General features: G+C 42.9%; 1 protein-coding gene across 3 annotated transcripts in view; it reads left to right on the top strand.

The window, feature by feature from the left end:
• Window positions 1–20,466, top strand: part of cdc42bpab (CDC42 binding protein kinase alpha (DMPK-like) b) — a 95,408-nt gene that overhangs the window by 31,664 nt on the left and 43,278 nt on the right. For all 3 annotated transcript variants that reach the window (XM_082961904.1, XM_014144822.3, XM_014144825.3), the window contains 4 exons: window positions 238–329; window positions 5,363–5,446; window positions 7,865–7,960; window positions 8,512–8,660. In XM_082961904.1, the coding sequence (XP_082818030.1) occupies window positions 238–329; window positions 5,363–5,446; window positions 7,865–7,960; window positions 8,512–8,660 (421 nt within the window). The remainder of the gene's footprint in view (window positions 1–237; window positions 330–5,362; window positions 5,447–7,864; window positions 7,961–8,511; window positions 8,661–20,466) is intronic.

Here is a 20,466-nt window from a genome sequence, read left to right as displayed (position 1 = left end):
TTCAATCAAAAGGAATGCCATCAACAAATTATTACATTCAAATGGATTTACCTGTGTTTTGTGCCACTTGCTTTGTGTCAGATTTTTAGTATCCACCTAAAAATGTATTTCTGATTTGCTGTTTTATTGTTTTATGAATTGAATCATGATGATGCACAGCTATTTTAGTTTGCGTATTCTCAGGTCAAGTTCAATAGTCCCCAGAATTCTAACCTCTCTCTCTCCGTCCTCCTGCAGCCAAACCGTTCACTTCCAAGGTGAAACAGATGCGCCTGCACAAAGAGGACTTTGAGATCCTCAAGGTGATTGGACGAGGAGCCTTTGGAGAGGTACTTTTTTGTTGTTGTACTTTTTTATAACCTTATTTCACCAGGAAGTATTTTTGAAGTTTGAACCTCAATATAAAGCTTGCAAGACATCAGCAAAGAAAAAGCATTTCAAGTGTAGCCTACATAGGGCCTAGAGACAATCACAACAACAGAACAATGCATGCAAAGACAATATAGTTCCTCAAGAATCTGGGCGTGTGTGTGTCTCTCTCACTCACTCACTCACTCACTCACTCACTCACTCACTCACTCACTCACTCACTCACTCACTCACTCACTCACTCACTCACTCACTCACTCACTCACTCACTCACTCACTCACTCACTCACACATAAATATATATCGCTATATATATATATATATATACTATTTGATAGTTGGTGCACATAGTGTGATCCCAGCAGCAAGGCATGGGTCACTAGGCCACATGCTATATGCATGACTCAACATGTAAGAGAATGCTTTAATCTTTTCCACACCGTTGTTGTGAAAGATTTTCTATAAAAAATGAAACTAAAACCGAACCTTATTTTTCTTCTTCGCGGCTCGAGGGCATGAGTTGAAATATAGTTATTATTATGTCTTCTACTGCGAGTGACGTCAAACCTGGGGAATGTTGGAGAGCTAGCAATGGCAGCAGAAACTCAGTCGTGTAAGGTTACATGACAAATGGTCTTTGTATATTATAGCTAGCTAGGCTAGCTGCTGTGCTGCTGGCAGACCTGGGTTCAATACTATTTGAAATCATTTCAAATAGCCTAATTTATCTGTGGTTGATTGAGCTTGGCTTGCTTTATGGACCAATAGAATAGTTCAAACTGGCAAACCCCACCCATCTGACACGGCAAAAAAACGAAATCTAATTTTGTCACATGCACCGAATACAATGAAAGGTCGAAGGGTCAGTGCAAGATGGGGTCAGTGCAGATAGTTTGGGTATCCATTAATTGACTATTTAGCAGTCTCATGGCTATTTAGCAGTCTCATGGCTTGGGGGTTAAAGCTGTCTTGGCGCCTGTTTTGTTCCAGGCAGGTTAGAGAAAATGCTCAAAGTATTTGAAAGATTTTGAATAGTGTTTGAACCCACGTGTGGTGGAATGGGTTGGTTGGAGCGCTACCCAGTGCTGAGGTCCATATGGCCTGTTTCAGACCCTTTTTTATTGGGGTTTTAATTCACAGTGAATGAAAGAATAACATGTATGTGCCCTGGTCCTTAGCCCCGTGTCAGGCTAGCAGCGGGGTCCGCTCATGCTAGAGCAATTTCTGTGGCTCTGACGTTAGCTAAGCTACAGCCTCAGTTGACTCTCTACTTATTGTATTTCTGATATAGGCCCCTGTGGTGTACCGTACCTCTTCTCGCGCCTTGTGTTGAGGTAGGCCTAAAGGCTTCCTTCCGCAAGCCTCGGTTCGGCTGGAGCCTAGTCAAACTCGGCTAGGCGACCTGAACGAGTGTATTCCTATACACCCTTAAAAGACCTTCGCTTGAAAAACGAGAAAAAAGCGGCATTAGTACTGTTTGTCCATCTTGAAACTCCGTAGCCAGTATACCCTTCCTCAGAATAGTCAGACTTAATCTAAGATACAGTAATACAAGCAATCTGTCTGTTTTTGCCAGGAGATCTTAGTCGCACAGTTTTACATCTAACCAAGATGTTTGGGGCAGTATTTCTCAAGTGAAAAATGTGCATGAAAGAGAGTCGTCTATCTTTGAATGACAACAAACACTTCATTGAAGAATCCCTACTGTTGACCAATCACCGACTCAGGGATGTAGACTTCGGCTTCTGAATTTCGGTTTGCCTAAAAATATAATTTTGTGTCCACGAACAGCCGAATAAATCCTTGCCGAAGGCCAAAACGAACACAATTTCGTCATAATATATGCACAAAGTGTTCCGAACTTTTTTTGGATGGGAAGCATGCGGACGCCTTTAGTCTCTGTGCCTCCTGTGCTGTGTCATGCAGGCCTGTGTATTTCATATAGCCTAGCCTACATGCTATCCAAATCTACTGAGCTGACTGGAAAAGCAGCAACAAAGTAAATGGCTGGATTTGTTTAATTCATAAAAACATATTTACAATCACAGGCCTTTTCAGTTCACTATACATTTTCAGGCCTATTCACAACAACAACAACCGTATCTCGTGGTAGGCAGGCAAAGACATAGCTTAGGCCTAGATCTATGTAATGATTATGAAGTCGTCATGATATTAAGGTCTCTGGCCAGAGGTCCATCTTATGTCTTTCCAGTGATAAGCCATCATAGTGTAACCAGTATTTCCCCATTATTCATTCAGCAGCGACACACCGGAAAATGTTTTGGGATTTTTTTTCTCTCACAATGCCGCAGGAAGACCCCAGTAGCAGTTTTGCAAAATTCTGGAAAATTTCCTCGTTACTTTTTATTTCTTTTTGAGGAATACTCCTAAGAGGTATTTCTGAAAAAGTTTTCCAAAGTTCTCCTGTTTTCCATAGATACCAGCTGGACAATTACATAAATCAGGAGGGAATAAGCAGGGAGGGAATCCTCAAAATCTGTGAAATCTGAAAAAGGTACAGGAAGATCTGGCAACCCTATGGAAGAGTGTGGAGTGGGAAGCTGTGGAAACAGAAAAGAGAACATATTATGAGCAGGAGGTTTTTATTTCGTCTCTCCATTGTCAACTGAGAGAGAGATGGCGTCTGTCTGTGCGCTGGGAGAGAGAGCTTGGCATCTGTGTGTGATGTTTTGGCTCTCCTGACGAATGTATTTTTCTTTATATCACTACAGCATAGAGCAGCCAGTCAGCCACCCTGCATGTCAAGCTCTCACACATATGTTTGAGTGGTGAAAGCTAAGAAAACAGGGAGAGAGGGAGTATACGCTATACACAGGGCCAGTGCCAAGAACAGTCCTCTCCTCTCCTTTCCCCCCATCAGTTCACCAGGAGGAAACCCAAACAGCAGGGGAATGTTAGATTTGCATTTAGCGTTCATTCTTTCTCTCCAGCTCATTTAATGGACTACAGACTACAGGGTTTTTGTGTGTGTTGCATGTCAATTTTCTGTGTGTGTGTATTGTGTATGTGTGCGCACATGCATGCTTCCTTGTGTTTGTGGGACTGAGTGGATGATTGGTGGTTTAAATTCCTCCCATGGCGGACGGAGGGAGTTGCGGAGAAGCTGAAGTGAAAAAGGCTTTATCTTGTGTCTTCTGGCAGGCAGACAGGCAGGCAGGAGGGAGGAATCCTGCTAGCTGAAGTCATCTGGCCTTGCTCCGGTTGCAACTCAACTCGTTTTAGGAATGCTCTTGTTTACTACACTCAGGCCTAACAATGGGGGCTGCCTGTGGTTGCGTCAGAGACGTTAGCACTTAGCAGTAGCTTAACTAGCTAGGTGTCCTATCCTTGCTGGGTCGTTCCGTTTGATTTCAATAATTTTTTGACCGTACCCCTTTTGATTTGAGCGAAACTTTCCATACATATTTGCCCATGGTAGTAGTGTTTTTTTGCATACCCTATCATGAGTTATTCATGTCTTAATCACTGAAAAAGGTAAACGGTTAACTTTGATATAGTTTAAAGCTTAGAGTTGTCAAACTATTTTGTAATAAAAAATAAAAAAAAATTATTCTTTAACATCAATTATCTAAACGTGTAAACTTATTTACATTTTTTACATTTTCACATATGTTGTAGTTTAGACCCTACTTAACAATCTGAGTTTCTTGTATTGTGCCCGACATCAGTTGAGACACAGCATACTTTTGAATACAGGGTGGGCGTCATTGCAATCATAGAAATATAATTAATAGTATGGACATATCCCTTCAGACCACTGCAATTAGCTGGTACATCATTGACATTTTTAATTTGAATTGACATGGTTACTTCCAATTTCTACCACAAAGATGGCCGTCGGTCCAACCACCGTCGAATATCAACTAAAATAGGGATGCCTTTTCTAGTATCTACATTTCTATGATTTTAATAGGTTTCCTATGGCAAATTGACAGTATAATTTAAAATAACTGATATTCCCATTCAAGTCAACATTCTCTGATGTGTGGACCTCCAACCATCTTTGTGCTACCATTTGAAAGTTGACATTTTGATTTTTCCCATTTTAGTAGTATGACATCCACCCTGTATTCAAGACCATGCTGTGCCCCAACCGATGGCGGGCGGTTGGGGCCCAACCGACTCTATTTTACCTCAGATGATGTAAAATAGAGTCTAAGCTAAACATATTTGAAAAATGAAGATATTTATTGTTAAGGGGGGGAATTTTCTATTTATTTATTTAAAGACAAGTTTTTCAAATAATTCTAAAATCGTTTGACAGCCCTGTTTTTAAGCTTTTAAATTATATCAAACTCAACCCTTTATCTTTTCCAGTGATGAAGACATGGATGTCTCATGGTATGGTGGGATATGCAAAATGGGTAAACTTTGATCACCTTTATCTTCTAAATGTTTTTGCATTCAGGTCCAAAAAGTTACTTTCCAACCACTTCTACCATGGGTAATAGGTATAAAAAGTTGAGTACAAGTCAAAAGGTATGAGGTCAAAAAGTTATTGAAATCAAATGGAACTACCCTGCTGCAAACCAGTTTGAAATCAGTGTATTTGCGCGACTGTAAGTGGCACGTCAAGGCCCTTGAGCTGAAAGGATCCCAGCTGTGTGTGTGTGTGTGTGTGTGTGTAAGAGGATCCAGGTGGTGTGTCTCAGGGGTCACTACCTCTGTGTCCGAGGTCACTTCCTGTCCCTCTTCCTTTCTCCTCCTCTGACTGTATGGACGTATTTCATTCCACAAAGATGTTCCCTTCTGCCCTCGTTCACTCCCCTTCCCGGTTCTAATAGGAGTGGGTCATGTTCAGTAGGGAGAACGTTCTGAAACTAAGGGAAACAGAGATTCTACCTGAACTTCGTCCTACGGTTTCGCCCTATTGAACATGACAGGGTAGATGTAATGAATATGGTGGATGGAACTTTTCTCTCATATCCTCTAACTCTCCCTCATCCTCTCTCCCTCTCTCTGTTTCCTGTAGGTTGCTGTGGTCAAAGTGAAGAATGCAGACAAGGTGTTTGCCATGAAGATCCTCAACAAGTGGGAGATGCTGAAGAGAGCAGAGGTGAGCACTGGCTACATGCTAACAGCCATAACATCACAGCATTATTCAGGGATAAATGCTAACAACAGCAATAGCTCATTCCATGGAAGGCCTAGTGTCTGCTGATCTTTGTTTTTTACTGCCAATTAAGACCTAGACAACCAGGTAAGGGGAGTTCCTAATTAATTAGTGACCTTCATCAGTCAAGTACAAGGGTAGGAGCGAAAATCCGCAGACACTCAGCCCTCCGTGGAATGAGTTTGATAGATGTGCTTTACAGCATTCCTCAGGGTTACATACTAACAGCCATTGCATTTAGGTTTGGGCGGTATCCAGATTTTCATACCGTCTCTGTACCATACCGGGGTATACGATACTACCGAATGTGCACACAAGGGGTGCTAATAATTGTTACTATTTTATTTATAAAAAAATTTATAAATTGAAGCACAAAACAATTTAACATCTAGCCACTGAGCTAGCAAGTGAGGCAAACCAAATGCATAGCTGGAGCCTTGACCTGGATATATTTTATTTGACACATCTTCGGATTTCTTATAGTTGTACTTAACTTATAAGCAGTGGAGTAGCATGCAGCCCCTGTGAGGTGTGGGTGCCCTGCAACCGCCCCAAAATTATTGTTATTATTGTGGTTTAACGGTATTGAAAATAATACAGTTAAGTATTTTGAAATACCCTGGTATACAGTATAAACGCAATATTGCCCAAGCCGAATTTCATTACAACACGACTCCGGGCTAAATGCTAACTGGAGATAGCATTATGTAACTGGCTTTTGCATAAAACATGCATTACATAGAACATGCGAAGCAAGATTTTAATAGCATTTTTTTCATTACAAGTCTCAAGTTTAGAATAATAAATGTGAATTTGATTACATACGTTTTTTTGGTTTTTACCATGTGAGGTGTGTACAGTGTATCTGTTACTGCGCTGTGCTTTTCTCATTGGCCTCCCCTGACGGTTATGCAGACGTTCACAGTGGTCCCTGTGTGTGTGTGCGCTTGCCCGTGCGCGTGTGTAGCAGTTCCCAGAACTACCCACTGTGTGTCTTGATATGGGAAACTGTCTGCAATAACAAACCCTCAGTCTCAAACCCATCTACTACTACAACAACAACAACAAATGTTGGCACCTGCTCATCGAACAGCTCATTTGAAACTCATAGACATTAATATAGAGTTGGTCCCCCCTTTGCTGTTATAACAGCCTCCACTCTTCTGGGAAGGCTTTCCACTAGATGTTGGAACATTGCTGCGGGGACTTGCTTCCATTCAGCCACGAGCATTAGTGAGGTCGGGCAGTGATGTTGGCTGATTAGGCCTGGCTCGCAGTCAGCGTTCCAATTCATCCAAAAGGTGTTCGAGGGGGTTGAGGTCAGGGCTCTGTGCAGGCCAGTCAAGTTCTTCCACACCAATCTCGACAAACCATTTCTCTATGGACCTTGCTTTGTTCATGGGGGCATTGTCATGCTGAAACAGGAAAGGGCCTTCCCCAAACTGTTGCCACAAAGTTGGAAGCACAGTATTGTCTAGAATGTCATTGTATGCTGTAGCATTAAGATTTCCCTTCACTGGCTCTAAGGGGCCTAGCTCGAACCACTTTGCGGCTGAGCCGTTGTTGCTCCTAAATATTTCCACTTCACAATAACAGCACGTATAGTTGACCTGGGCAGCTCTAGCAGGGCAGAAATTTGATTAACTGACTTGTTGGAAAGGTGGCATCCTATGACTGTGCCCTGTTGAAAGTCACTGAGCTCTTCAGTAAGGCCGTACTACTACCAAAGTTTGTCTATGGAGGTTGCACGGCTCTGTGCTTGGTTTTATATAACTGTCAGTAACGGGTATTGCTGAAATAGCCAAACCCACCAATTTGAAGGGGTGTCCACATACTTTTGTATATATAGTGTAGTCTAGCTACAGGCAGAGGACAGAGGCTGGCTTGCTCATAGAGTTAGAATGAGCTTTGTCCACACAGATGGAAAATATACATTTGACTGTGTAATAAGTTTGTTAGAAAGTGTAATTGAATTGATATACTTAATTGACCCCAAAACGTTCTGAAAGGGGGTTTCCCACATAGAGGTAGACTCAATTTCTGTGGTTCCCACCACTAGCAGACACAGGAATTCATTACACACAGGTTGGAACAGTGCTTGACTTCGATTGAAATCGGTGCCGGTACTCATTTCCTTTATATTTAGGTGAAGGAACTCTGCAATACTTTTTAGCTGGTATTCTATAAGAGGTGCAGGAAGTCAAGCAGAAGCAAATTTGAGGTGCTGGTCCTCAGTTCCGGTGAGCTCCTGCCCAAAAGAAGCACTGGGTTGGACCAAATAATGATGGCGCACAGTGAGTTCCAATGAGAGTAGCTACATTCTATTCATTATCTTTGTATGACGGTTGTCCTCTCCCTCAGACGGCATGTTTCCGGGAGGAGCGGGACGTGCTGGTGAACGGGGACAGCCAGTGGATCACCACCCTGCACTACGCCTTCCAGGACGACAACAACCTGGTAAGATCTCCACTAACTTCAAATGTTTCAAAGGCTTTCAATATACTCTGTCAATCAGTTTCATATGGTGACCACTTGAGCATTAGTTGGGTAAAGAATAGTGACGGGTCAGTTGATTAACTAAGCAGCATTCTAATGGACTCTCATTGGCTTCCACTGTTGCGCCGACTGCCCCTTCCCCCTTTCACATTTCAAGGCTTGCGTCGCAAATGGCACCCTTTACCGTTTTGCCCCTACTTTTTACTGGGGCAAAAGGCTCTGGTCATAAGTAGTGCAATATATAGAGAATGGGATGCTGTTTGGGATGTACACAAGCTGTGAAGAGGCAGGATGAAAGAAATAATAGGATGACAGTTAACGGTAAAGGAGTGATGGAGTAGGCTGAAAGAATGGCAGGATGAGAAAGGAGAGTAAGGAGAAGGGGGTAGAACCTGAAGAAGGTAAGTTCGGAAGATGGAGGGGAAAAAGTTGAGGAATACAGTGTTAATTGTGCAATATTATTATCACTACATTGTCAGTGATATTAACATTATACTTTCCCCTCTCTACAGTATCTGGTGATGGATTATTATGTGGGTGGGGACCTGCTCACCCTGCTTAGTAAGTTTGAAGACAGGTTGCCGGAGGACATGGCTAGATTCTACCTAGCTGAGATGGTCCTGGCTATTGACTCAGTGCACCAACTGCACTATGTCCACAGGTGAGTCTCACACACACACACACACACACACACACACACACACACACACACACACACACACACACACACACACCCGTGAGCGTTTGTTAATGTGTGTTGTATTAATGACTCATGAAGACTCATTTTTCCAAGCCACCTGTATGAACTCTGAAATATTTGGCTCCATTGTGGCTCTAAAGCTAGGTATTCAAAATATGATGCTCCTTAGAAAAGAGAGAGTGTGATCACATGCAGTACCAGTCAAATGTTTGGACATACCTACTCATTCCAGGGTTTTTCTTTATTTTTACTATTTTCTACATTGTAAAATAATAGTGAAGACATCAACATTATGAAATAACACATATGGAATCATGTAGTAACCGAAAGTGTTAAACAAATCAAAATATATTTTAGATTCTTCAAAGTAGCCACCCCTTTGCCTTGATGACGGCTTTGCACACTCTTGGCATTCTTTCAACCGGCTTCATGAGGTAGTCACCTGGAATACTGTTCCAACAGTCTTGAAGGAGTTCCCCCATATGCTGAGCACTTCTTGGCTGCTTTTCCTTCGCTCTGCGGTCCAACTCATCCCAAACCATCTCAATTGTGTTGAGGTCGGTTGATTGTGGTGGCCAGGTCATCTGAGGCAGCACTCCATCACTCTCCTTCTTGGTCAAATAGCCCTTATACAGCTTGGAAGTGTGTTGGGTCATTGTCCTGTTGAAAACAAATGGTAGTCCCACTAAGCGCAAACCAAATGGAATGGCATATCGCTGTAGAATGCTGTGGTAGCCATGCTGGTTAAGTGTGCCTTGAATTCTAAATACATCACTGACAGTGTCACCAGCAAAGCACCCCTACACCATCACACCACCTCCTCCATGCTTCATGGTGGGAACCACAAATGCGGAGATCCTCCGTTCACCTACTGTATGTCTCAAAGACATGGCGGTTGGAACCAGAAATCTCAAATTTGGACTCATCAGACCAAAGGAGAGATTTCCACCAGTCTAATGTCCATTGCTCATGTTTCTTGGCCCATGCAAGTCTCTTCTTCTTATTGGTGTCCTTTAGTAGTGGTTTCTTTGTAGTAATTCGACCATCAAGGCCTGATTCACGCAGTCTCCTCTGAACAGTTGATGTTGATGTGTCTGTTACTTGAACTCTGTGAAGCATTTATTCGGGCTTCAATCTGAGGTGCAGTTAATTGCTGATTTCTGAGGCTGATACCTCTGCTGCAGAGGATATTAGAGTTAACTCTGGGTCTTCCTTTGCTGTGGCTGTCCTAGTGAGAGACAGTTTCATCATAGCGCTTGATGGTTTTTGCGACTGCACTTGAAGACACTTTCAAAGTTCTTGATATTGTCCGGATTTACTGACTTAAAGTAATGATGGACTGTCATTTCTCTTTGCTTATTTGAGCTTTTCTTGGCACGTGACTCACCACCTGGATTCGGTCTTATGTAGCACAATTTCAAATTTGTTTTTTTTACATTGGATAAAAGTAGAGACTCAGAGCTACAAAATGGAATATCATACACAGCATGCTTGATGAACAATGGGAAAGTAATTCTACTTTGAAAGTTGATACACTTGTAAACTCACTTTTGAGAAAAGGGCCTTTGAATGTTTTGGTACCTACTAGAGAGCTCTCCTTTGTCTACACCCATTCAGCGTTGCGCAGCAGCAGAAACCTGGTCCCGACAGGCCGAACGCTCCTTGGTGACAACACCAGCCTCCATAGCATCGACGCTGTAAAACAGGGAATAACAACAAAAAATCAGAAGACATTACAACCCTGCACAACATCAATTCACCTCCCAAGTTTAGATAAGAATAACCTCATACAATGAAAATTATTTTTTACCTGAAGTGCTGGTACTGCTTGAACTGTGGCAGTGGCCTGAAGTACGGAGTCAGGTGTTATTGCCAGCCATAGCTTTCCACCAGCACCGTACCCTTCTCCAGTCCAACAAGCTGTGGGATGTTGACCCCTGTCACAGTGCTGTCCTTCACAGCACCAGCAATCTCAGACAAAGTGTTCACTCTGGTCTTTCTGAAGCGCTGCTTGATGAGGCCGAAGCACCAGTCGGGCAAACTTGGTGTGGCCTGTGATCAGGAAGTGAAGGTCCAGATTGTGGTGGAGCTTGTCCATGGTCCACCAGGCACAATACCAGAGCACAAACTTGTTCTTGTTTTGGACACGGTAGTTATCACAATTCAAGTCCACACGTGTTTTCCCAACTCCGTAGTTGGTGAAGAAATAGTGCATGGATTAGAGTCAGGCGTGTAATACTGATTGATGCTGAAAGACAAATTCCAGATACAAATATTTTAGCATTATTATACAATGGATGTGAAATGGCATTCTGAGATATCACTACACACAGTTCATACAGGTAATATTAGCTACTGTTGCTAGCCCGCCATCTATTGTCAGCTGGCTAGCTAACAGTAAGATTTAACTAGCAATACAAACCCATTGTCATAGCTAGCTAACGTTAACCAATAGGTTCAATGTTAGCTAGTTGGCTAGCTAACATTAGGCTATAACTAGCAATGCGAAATGGCATTCTGAGGACACATCACTAACGTTACACACACCTCATACACATAAGTAATGTTAGCTAGCAAGCCAGCCACCTGACCTCAGCTGTAACTTGGGATCTTTTGTTTAGACATGTCACGTTAACGTTAGCTAGCTAAAAAAAATGAACTATAATCTCAATCCATAGTAACGTTACTAGCAATACAAACCGATTGTCATAGCAAGCTAAAGTTAACCATATAACATTAAGTTTAATGTTAGTTAGCAAGCCAGTCATCGAACTCCAGCTGGCTAGCTAACAGCAAGCTTTAGCTTTCAATGAAAACAACTTTCTGACAAAATTTGAAAAGTATAATATCTGAATCTGTAGCTAGATTCTTACCTGTATACATGAATGAAAGCTTCATGGCAGACTGCAACCCCTTTTATTGTTTCTATTTAGTTTGCACAGCTTGTTTGGCCCGTTGTGTTCCACTGATTTCAACGTGTTATTTTTTGAGAGAGTCAGCATTCGTCGTCCAGAAAGTAGTCCATCACAGCTTTTTCCCACTGACCGTTGTTGCTTACTTTCTCTGTGGCTACAAGACCATGGTGCTTGCCTACGGAGCTGTGAGGGGAACGGCACCTCCGTACCTTCAGGCTCTGATCAGGCCCTACACCCAAACAAGGGCACAGCGTTCATCCACCTCTGGCCTGCTGGCCCCCCTACCTCTGCGGAAGCACAGTTCCCGCTCAGCCCAGTCAAAACTGTTCGCTGCCCTGGCACCCCAATGGTGGAACAAGCTCCCTCACGACGCCAGGACAGCGGAGTCAATCACCACCTTCCGTAGACACCTGAAACCCCACCTCTTTAAGGAATACCTGGGATAGGATATAGTAATCCTACCCCCCCCCCCCCAAAAAAAAGATATAGATGTACTATTGTAAAGTGGTTGTTCCACTGGATATCATAAGGTGAATGCACCAATTTGTAAGTCGCTCTGGATAAGAGCGTCTGCTAAATGACGTAAATGTAAACCAACTAGGCTCGTAATTTAACAATTTTATTTGCATTTACAGATGACATTCAAGTTTGATATTAAGGCACATGAAAGTTCACATGTTTGAGAAGGTATTTCTGCCAAAAAACTTATTTTGATAAAAGAAAATGTTTTGCGTTCAAAAGGCTCTCCTGTGAAGTCGTGACTTGCGACATACGCCTAGTTTCCTGAATCGGGTCACATATGGACTTGGTCTTATTCCAAATAGGGCTATCTTCTGTATACCACCCCTACCTTGTCACAACACAACTGATTGGCTCAAATGCATTAACCTGTTATGGCTAGGGGGCAGTATTTTCACAGCCAGATAAAAAACGTACCCGATTTAATCTGATTATTACTCCTGCCCAGAAACTAGAATATGCATATAATTATTAGCTTTGGATAGAAAACACTCCAAAGTTTCTAAAACTGTTTGAATGGTGTCTGTGAGTATAACAGAACTCATTTGGCAGGCCAAAACCTGAGAAGATTTCATGCAGGAAGTGGCCTGTCTGACAAGGTGTCGTTCTTCTTGCCTCTGTTTATTGAAGACTGAGGATCTCTGCTATACCGTGACACTTCCTACGGCTCCAATGGGCTCTCAGAAGGCGGCAAAAAGCTGAATCGTGGCTTTGCAGGCTCTGGTTGAAAAAAAGTAGCGCGTTTGGGTAGTGGCTGGTTACAGTACTGTGAGACTCAGGCGCGTGCCCGCGTCGACCGAATGCTTTGTTTTCTTTCTCTGTTTACCTAAACGCAGATTCCCGGTCGGAATATCATCGCTTTTTTACGAGAAAAATGGCATAAAAATTGATTTTAAACAGCGGTTGACATGCTTCGAAATACGGTAATGGAATATTTTGAAATCTTTTGTCACGAATTGCGCCATGCTCGTGACCCTTATTTACACTTGGGATAGTGTCTTGAACGCACGAACAAAACGCCGCTATTTGGATATAACAATGGATTATTTTGGACCAAACCAACATTTGTTATTGAAGTAGCAGTCCTGGGAGTGCATTCTGACGAAGACAACAAAGGTAATCAAACTTTTGCAATAGTAAATCGGAGTTTGGTCAGGGCTAAACTTGGTCGGTGTCTAAATGGCTAGCCGTGATGGCTGGGCCATCTACTGAGAATATTGCAAAATGTGCTTTCACCGAAAAGCTATTTTAAAATCGGACATATCGAGTGCATAGAGGAGTTCTGTATCTATAATTCTTAAAATAATTTATGTTTTTTGTGAACGTTTATCGTGAGTAATTTAGTAAATTCACCGGCTGTTTGCGGGGGGTATGCTAGTTCTGAACGTCACATGCTAATGTAAAAAAGCTGGTTTTTGATATAAATATGAACTTGATTGAACAAAACATGCATGTATTGTATAACATAATGTCCTAGGGTTGTCATCTGATGAAGATCATCAAAGGTTAGTGCTGCATTTAGCTGTGGTTTTGTTTTTTGTGACATTATATGCTAGCTTGAAAAATGGGTGTCTGATTATTTCTGGCTGGGTACTCTGCTGACATAATCTAATGTTTTGCTTTCGCTGTAAAGCCTTTTTGAAATCGGACAGTGTGGTTAGATTAACGAGAGTCTTGTCTTTAAAATGCTGTAAAATAGTAATATGTTTGTAAAATTGAAGTTTTCGGATTTTAGAGGAGTTTGTATTTCGCGCCACGCCCATCATTGGATATTGGAGCAGGTGTTCCGCTAGCGGAACGTCTAGATGTAAGAGGTTAAGAAGGAAAGAAATTCCAGAAATTAACTTTTAAGAAAACGCATTCCAGGTGACTACCTCATGAAGCTGGTTGAGAGAATGCCAAGAGTGTGCAAAGCTGTCATCAAGGCAAAGGGTAGTTACTTTGAAGAATATACAATACATTTTTGATTTGTTAAACACTTTTTTGGTTATTACATTATTCCATATGTGTCATTTCATAGTTTTGATGTCTTCACTATTATTCTACAATGTAGAAAATAGTACAAATAAACATAAACCCTGTAATGAGTAGGTGTGTTTAAACGTTTGACTGGTACTCTATGCCAAGTCTGATTCACATATAAATAATATATACCATTTAGCAGATGATTTTATCCAAAGCAACTTTGTCATGTTTGCACACATTTTTCTGAACGTACTGGTGGTCCCGGGAATCAAACCCACTATCCTGTCGTTGCAAGCGCCATGCTCTTCCAACTGAGCAAAACTCTCAATCTAAATAGATGTGTTGCGGTGGTCCCCTGACTAACGCCCTGGCAATGAGGGAGTTTTATGATCAGGGATGTGACAGCCAATTGGAAAAGCCCTCAGACTCAAGGGCTCGCGGGATGTCTGATGCCTGTGTGGTGGAAACCACTCTCCCTCTCACACACAGGAAGTGGTCACCAGGCTTCATCTGCATAATGACTGTCTTGACTCTGAAGAGGCCTTGGAGCAATGATTTGATTGTGTCCCCAAAAGGAAGGGAGGGAGGAGGAATGGAAGTGGAGGACAGAGGAGTGAGAGGGGGAGAGACTGAGGGGGAGGGGGGAGAGAGGACAAAGGGAGAGGGATGAGAGGGTGAGGAGATGACGGATCGAGGGAGGAACAGAAGCGAGTGGAGGGGAAGAGGCACACAGGCGTTAGGGTGTGCCTGGCTGGCCAGTAGTAGCATTGATCTCCCATAGCAGAGCAGTAGTATAGACTCAGTGTAGCATTGGGGACCCACTAATTGTATGGTGTTTTAGGGGGAGTTGGGGGGGAGGGGCAGTGGCGGTTGACGTGTCATTCCCCTTTGAGGCCCTCTGAGACGTTTTGGGACGGTAATGACGGGGTGCTCGGGGGTGTGGTGTGTGTGTGTGGGGGGTGATTGGCACGCTTGTTTTATGGCGGGTGGGAAGGTCCCCTGAGGAGGGTGCATTCTCTCTGTGTGTGTTTTGCTGTGGATGTGACTTACACTTACTGTAAGGACAGTGCATTAGGCTAACCCTGTAGTTGATCTAATCTAAGGCCCATTAAAATAGCTCGAATCAGTGCATATAGGCCACATTTCTGAAATGAGGATGGCCTAGTTATAGAAATGGTCTATGTAAGTTAAGTAGTTCAGTCCTGTATATGTTAAGTACCGCTGTAAGCATAATGCCTTGTCAGTGCCACTGAAACGCAGCTCAACTGTTATATCTCAATCACAATAACCTACCTAGGAGAAGTAGGCCTAATGGTTAAATGAAATATATGTATACTTTTTTAAATGTATTTTTTACAGAGATTAGTGGCTATCCCCCTCCTCATTAGTCAGTCTGTGTGTGTGAGGCTGATCAGTGATCGGCATGGCCTCCCACAGGGACAAACAAACACTTCAATGGACCAACTCAGCATGGCCCAGCTCACTGTTAGAAGGGCCAGCATCTGGCCTGTGCGTGTGCGTGTGCGTGTGTGTGTGTTAGTGTTGTTTGTATCTTTGTGTTTGTGCACACTCGTCGTGTGTGATGCGCATGCCTGTGTGTGTGTGTGTGTGTGTGTGTGTGTGTGTGTGTGTGTGTGTTTTATATTATTGATCAGGGCCATGTGTGCTCCACAGCCCTGTTTCCACCCACTGATCTAAGGGACCAACCCCTTTCATCAGAAGGACCACTGCACTGACCATGGCCACAGACATCTCATTACCGGTTAATATTATAAAGCCACCATGGCAACAGTGGCTGGAACAATTCCCTGTTTGTTGTTGTAGAAATTTTAATAAATGGTACCTAAATCAGTAACGGCCAATGGTGTGTATATATGTACAGGTTGTTTGCGCGTGCGTCCAAACAGTGGCGATGAGGTCCCATAGAGCATTTTGTATGTGTTTGTCTGTGTCCCTTCCCTATCTCTGTCCCTGTCTCTGTAAGGAGACGTGATGTGTGTCTGTTTGCGCGTGTGTATGCTTGTTTGTTTGCAGGGGTGGATTGACCATCTGGCAAATGCCAGAGGGGCCGGACATTTTTTTTTTTTGGGTGAGCTGGTCGAAATTGACACACACACAACCTAAAAAATAAAACAATCAAAAAGGTGACGTGGCCCGTGGGCCTGCTAAGATGTTTTTTTTTTATTTGTATTTTTTATCTATAATGAGCCTTTCAAGGGCCCTACCAAGATAGGCCGTCCTGGTTTTCTGATAAGCTGAGCTCCGGTCACGCAAACTCACGTTCAAAGTCAAACGCGGCATCAGAAAAGAGCCCAGCTCCGACTATGTCATCAGTTAGACAGCCAAGATCATGAATCATTAAAAAAACTAAACGAAAGTGCGCCTATAAATGTAGAAAGAGCACATTCTACATTGTCACCTCACTCAATTTTTTGTGCGGCTAAAACTATGATTTGGTCAAACAGTAAAGTGCAATATCCTCATGTACTGAAAGTATCTGGCCTGTGCCCTCAGTGGGGCCTGCTGCTGTAATGAACGAGCCACTCTCCTCTCCCCTCATGTGTTCGAGATAAAAATGCATTCTGATCATTTCAAAATGCAATTGTGGGAAAAACACAGCTTTGGATCCTTCTTGTCCCTGACGAAGAGAGGAGGGTCTCAGCTTTCTGTAGGGGTAATTTATTTCTTAGCTCAATAGCAGCTATTTTACAACCAATATATTTGATATTGCTTTGAGATATGGAGTGGCATGCGTGCGCGAAATGTTCACCTGCCGTTGCGAGGGCATAGGCCTTGGGTAGTAGCTTACAACTGCAATGTTTTTTTTAGGACATAACATTTATTGTTAGATGAATACATGGCTACTAGCAGTGTGTATTATATTTAGTTAGCGATCTAGTTTATGTGCTTTGAGTTTCCACTTCCTCAGGTGTTTAAACCCAAATGAATTAGCATAAGATATTAGTTAGTACACATAAAGATGTATGCAATTAATAAAACAAGAATATATATATATATATATACAAAAATTGAAATTCTTTAATTCTATTTTGAAAGTAAAATATAGCAACTCGTTTTGTCAACCAAAAATATCTCTCATTTGAAATATAGCCTAAGTCATTAGCTTGGCTTTTATAATGTGTAAGGTATGCTTCGGCGGTATCCAAATTGTCATACCTTCATACTGACCTTGTAACATCCTGTGATATTCCGTAATACCGGCACTGAACACAGGGGGCACTATTTTCAAACCCCACTGAGCCGCTAAGATCCATAGGTTAGCAGTGCTAACAAGTGCATGTAAAATCCCATAACGAATGCTAACTAAATGCTAACGATTGCACATTTTATACAGTCGCTGACCTAAACTTTACTGAACAAAAAATATAAACGCAACATGTAAAGTGTTTCATGAGCTGAAATAAAAGAACACAGAAATGTTCCATACGCACTCAAAGCTTATTTCTTTCAAATTTTGTGCACAGATTTGTTTACATCCCTGGTAGTGAGCCTTTCTCCTTTGCCAAGATAATCCATCCACCTTACAGGTGTGGCATATCAAGAAGCTGATTAAACAGCATGATCATTACACAGGTAATGTTTGGGGAGAATAAAAGGCCACTCTGAAATGTGCAGTTTTGCCTCTCTAAGGCACTGCATCTCAGTACTTGAGGCGTCACTACAGCCCTGGGTTCGATCCCAGGCTGTGTCACAGCCGGCCGTGACCGGGAGACCCATGAGGCGGCGCATAATTGGCCCAGCTTCGTCCGGGTTAGGGGAAGGTTTGGCCGGCTGGGATGTCCTTGTCCCATTGCACTCTAGCAACTCCTTGTGGCGGGCCGGATGCCTGCAAGCAGACTTTGGTCGCCAGTTGTACGGTGTTTCCTCCGATACATTGGTGCGGCTGGCTTCCGGGTTATTCGAGCAGTGTGTCAAGAAGCAGTCTTGGCAGGGTCGTGTTTCGTAGGATGCATGGCTCTTGACCTTCGCCTCTCCCGAGTCCGTATTGGAGTTGCAGCAATGGGACAAGACTGTAACTACCAATTTGGATATCATGAAAAAGGTGTAAAAGTTTTTAAAAAAGGGGGTAAAAAGGTACAACAAATAAATAAAGAAATTGTCACACAATGACACATGTCTCAAGTTTTGAAGGAGCGTACAATTGGAATACTGACTGCAAGAATGTCCACCAGAGCTGTTGCCAGATAATTGAATATTCATTTATCTGCCATAAGCTGCTTCCAACGTTGTTTTGGAGAATTTGGCAGTATGTCCAACCGGCCTCACAACCACAGACCATGTGTAACCACACCAGCCGCGGACCTCCACATCCTGCTTCTTTACCTGCGGGATCGTTCGAGACCAGCCACCTGGACAGCTGATGAAACTGAGGAGTATTTCTCTCTGTAATAAAGCCCTTTTGTGGGGAAAAACGAATTCTGATTGGCTGGGCCTGGCTCCCCAGTGGGTGGGTATATGCCTTCCCAGACCCACCCATGGCTGCGCCCCTGCCCATTAATGTGAAATCCATAGATTAGGGCCTAATTAATTAATTAATTTCAATTGACTGATTTCCTTATATGAACTGTAACTCAGTGAAGTCGTTGAAAGTGTTACATGTTGCGTTTTATATTTTTGTTTAGTTTATTTGCAGGACAGTCATCCCAGCTCATAAAGTTATACAAGTAACTCAAAAATACCACTCAGTTTGCTGCGCGCACAAAACAAATATTGGACAGCAAGGCTCTTCATCCAGGAGGAGATTCTCTGCTGTTACCAATCAAAGCTTGATTTTGCAAGATGCCTTGTTTAGCAAGATAGCTAACTAGCTACTAAATTAGCAAATGAAATGCACAACTGCAGAGCATTTAGAACATTTGAGACAGTTAACTTAAAAGTTATATCTAGCTGGCAAACATTTAGTTGTGAATTCCGTACTGTAACCAGATCACCTGTAGCGTGCTGCACCAAAGTGACTCACAAGGCTCCAGTCACTATTCATTGTGTGCTTGTAAACAAACACTATGTGACTGGGGACTATGGGTAAGATTCATAATGAAAAGTTATGTGATGCGTGAAATGAAGAACGCGATCTTTTTTTAATCTCCTAACGTATTTCACAAGTTGACTACAGGTATTTACTTAAAAAGTAGCTCCAAATATTCACATTTATTAAAAAAAAACTAACTTTAAATCGTTTTGGCGGTATTGAAAAGCCATCCTGTGGCTATTTCAAAATACTCCGGTATACGGCATACTGCCCAAGCCTAGTATAAGGCTTAAGCAGACAGGCATACAGACAGTGAGAGAACAAGAAGAAGCACAGAGTGACAGCAGAGAAGATGCTGAGACAGATAGATAGCACAACAGGGAGGCAAACAGTGTGGATAAAATGCCAGGGCTGAATTCTTGTCCCAGTCCACCCGTGTGTGTGTGTGTCCAGATGGCCCTCACAGATGGATGCCATTGAGGTCTTAAAGGAGATTACCTCCCTCTATTCTCAGCCCCACTGCTCCTTCCTTAAGACCGCAGGAGCCCTGCCCTGCCTGAGACAGAGCAGCCTAATTAGCAACGCGCTAAGCTAACTAGCTTAGCATCCCCTGTGGTATGTCTAGGGGAGAAAGCGCTAATGTTGTTAGCCATGTTAACCTGCCCTGGAGGCATTAACCTGCCCACGCTGCCCACTGTCGAGTCACCGTGGCCCTACAGGGAGGGAGGAATGAGAGGTTGGACGGGAGAAAAGGGAATGTCAGATAGCGACATAGAGGGGAGATGGATAAAGACAGAGGGAGGTAGAGATGAGGCAAGCGAAAGAGACAGGGAGGGAAAGAGGGGTGGTAGCCATGTTCTGTTTGTTTGATCTCTGCTTGTTAGCGGCTCAGGTTTTCACTGTGTACTAATTGGTTTATCTGGAGGAGGAACACACACATATACATACACAGAGAGAGGCAGGCTAGGGCCAGGTTTGAGCCTATAAGTGAGAGGTTGGAGACACCCACAGAGGTGTTAAGTAGAGGGAGCAGAGGTGTGGGGAGAGGTGCACACTGGGAAACAGAGTTTGTACTGAAGAGAAGGCATGTCCAGTGATTTAAATTTGTAATTTATTTAACCTTTATTTAACTAGGCAAGTCAGTTAAGAACACATTCTTATTTACAATGACGTCCTACACGGACGACGCTGGCCCAATTGTGCGCCGCGCTATGGGACTCCCAATCATGGCCGGATGTGATACAGCCTGGATCCGAACCAGGGACTGTTTTGATGCCTAATGCAACTGCGATGCAGTACCTTAGACTGCTGCGCCACTTGGGAGCCCAAAGACACAGTTAAAGACATGGTTAAATAAACAACATAGAAATGACTGTAT

Source organism: Salmo salar, chromosome 15 (assembly GCF_965601325.2).
Source record: "Salmo salar chromosome 15, fSalSal1, whole genome shotgun sequence".
NCBI lineage: Eukaryota > Metazoa > Chordata > Actinopteri > Salmoniformes > Salmonidae > Salmo > Salmo salar.
The sequence above is the reverse complement of the archived record's forward strand: the minus strand, read 5'-3'. Positions and strand labels throughout refer to the sequence as shown.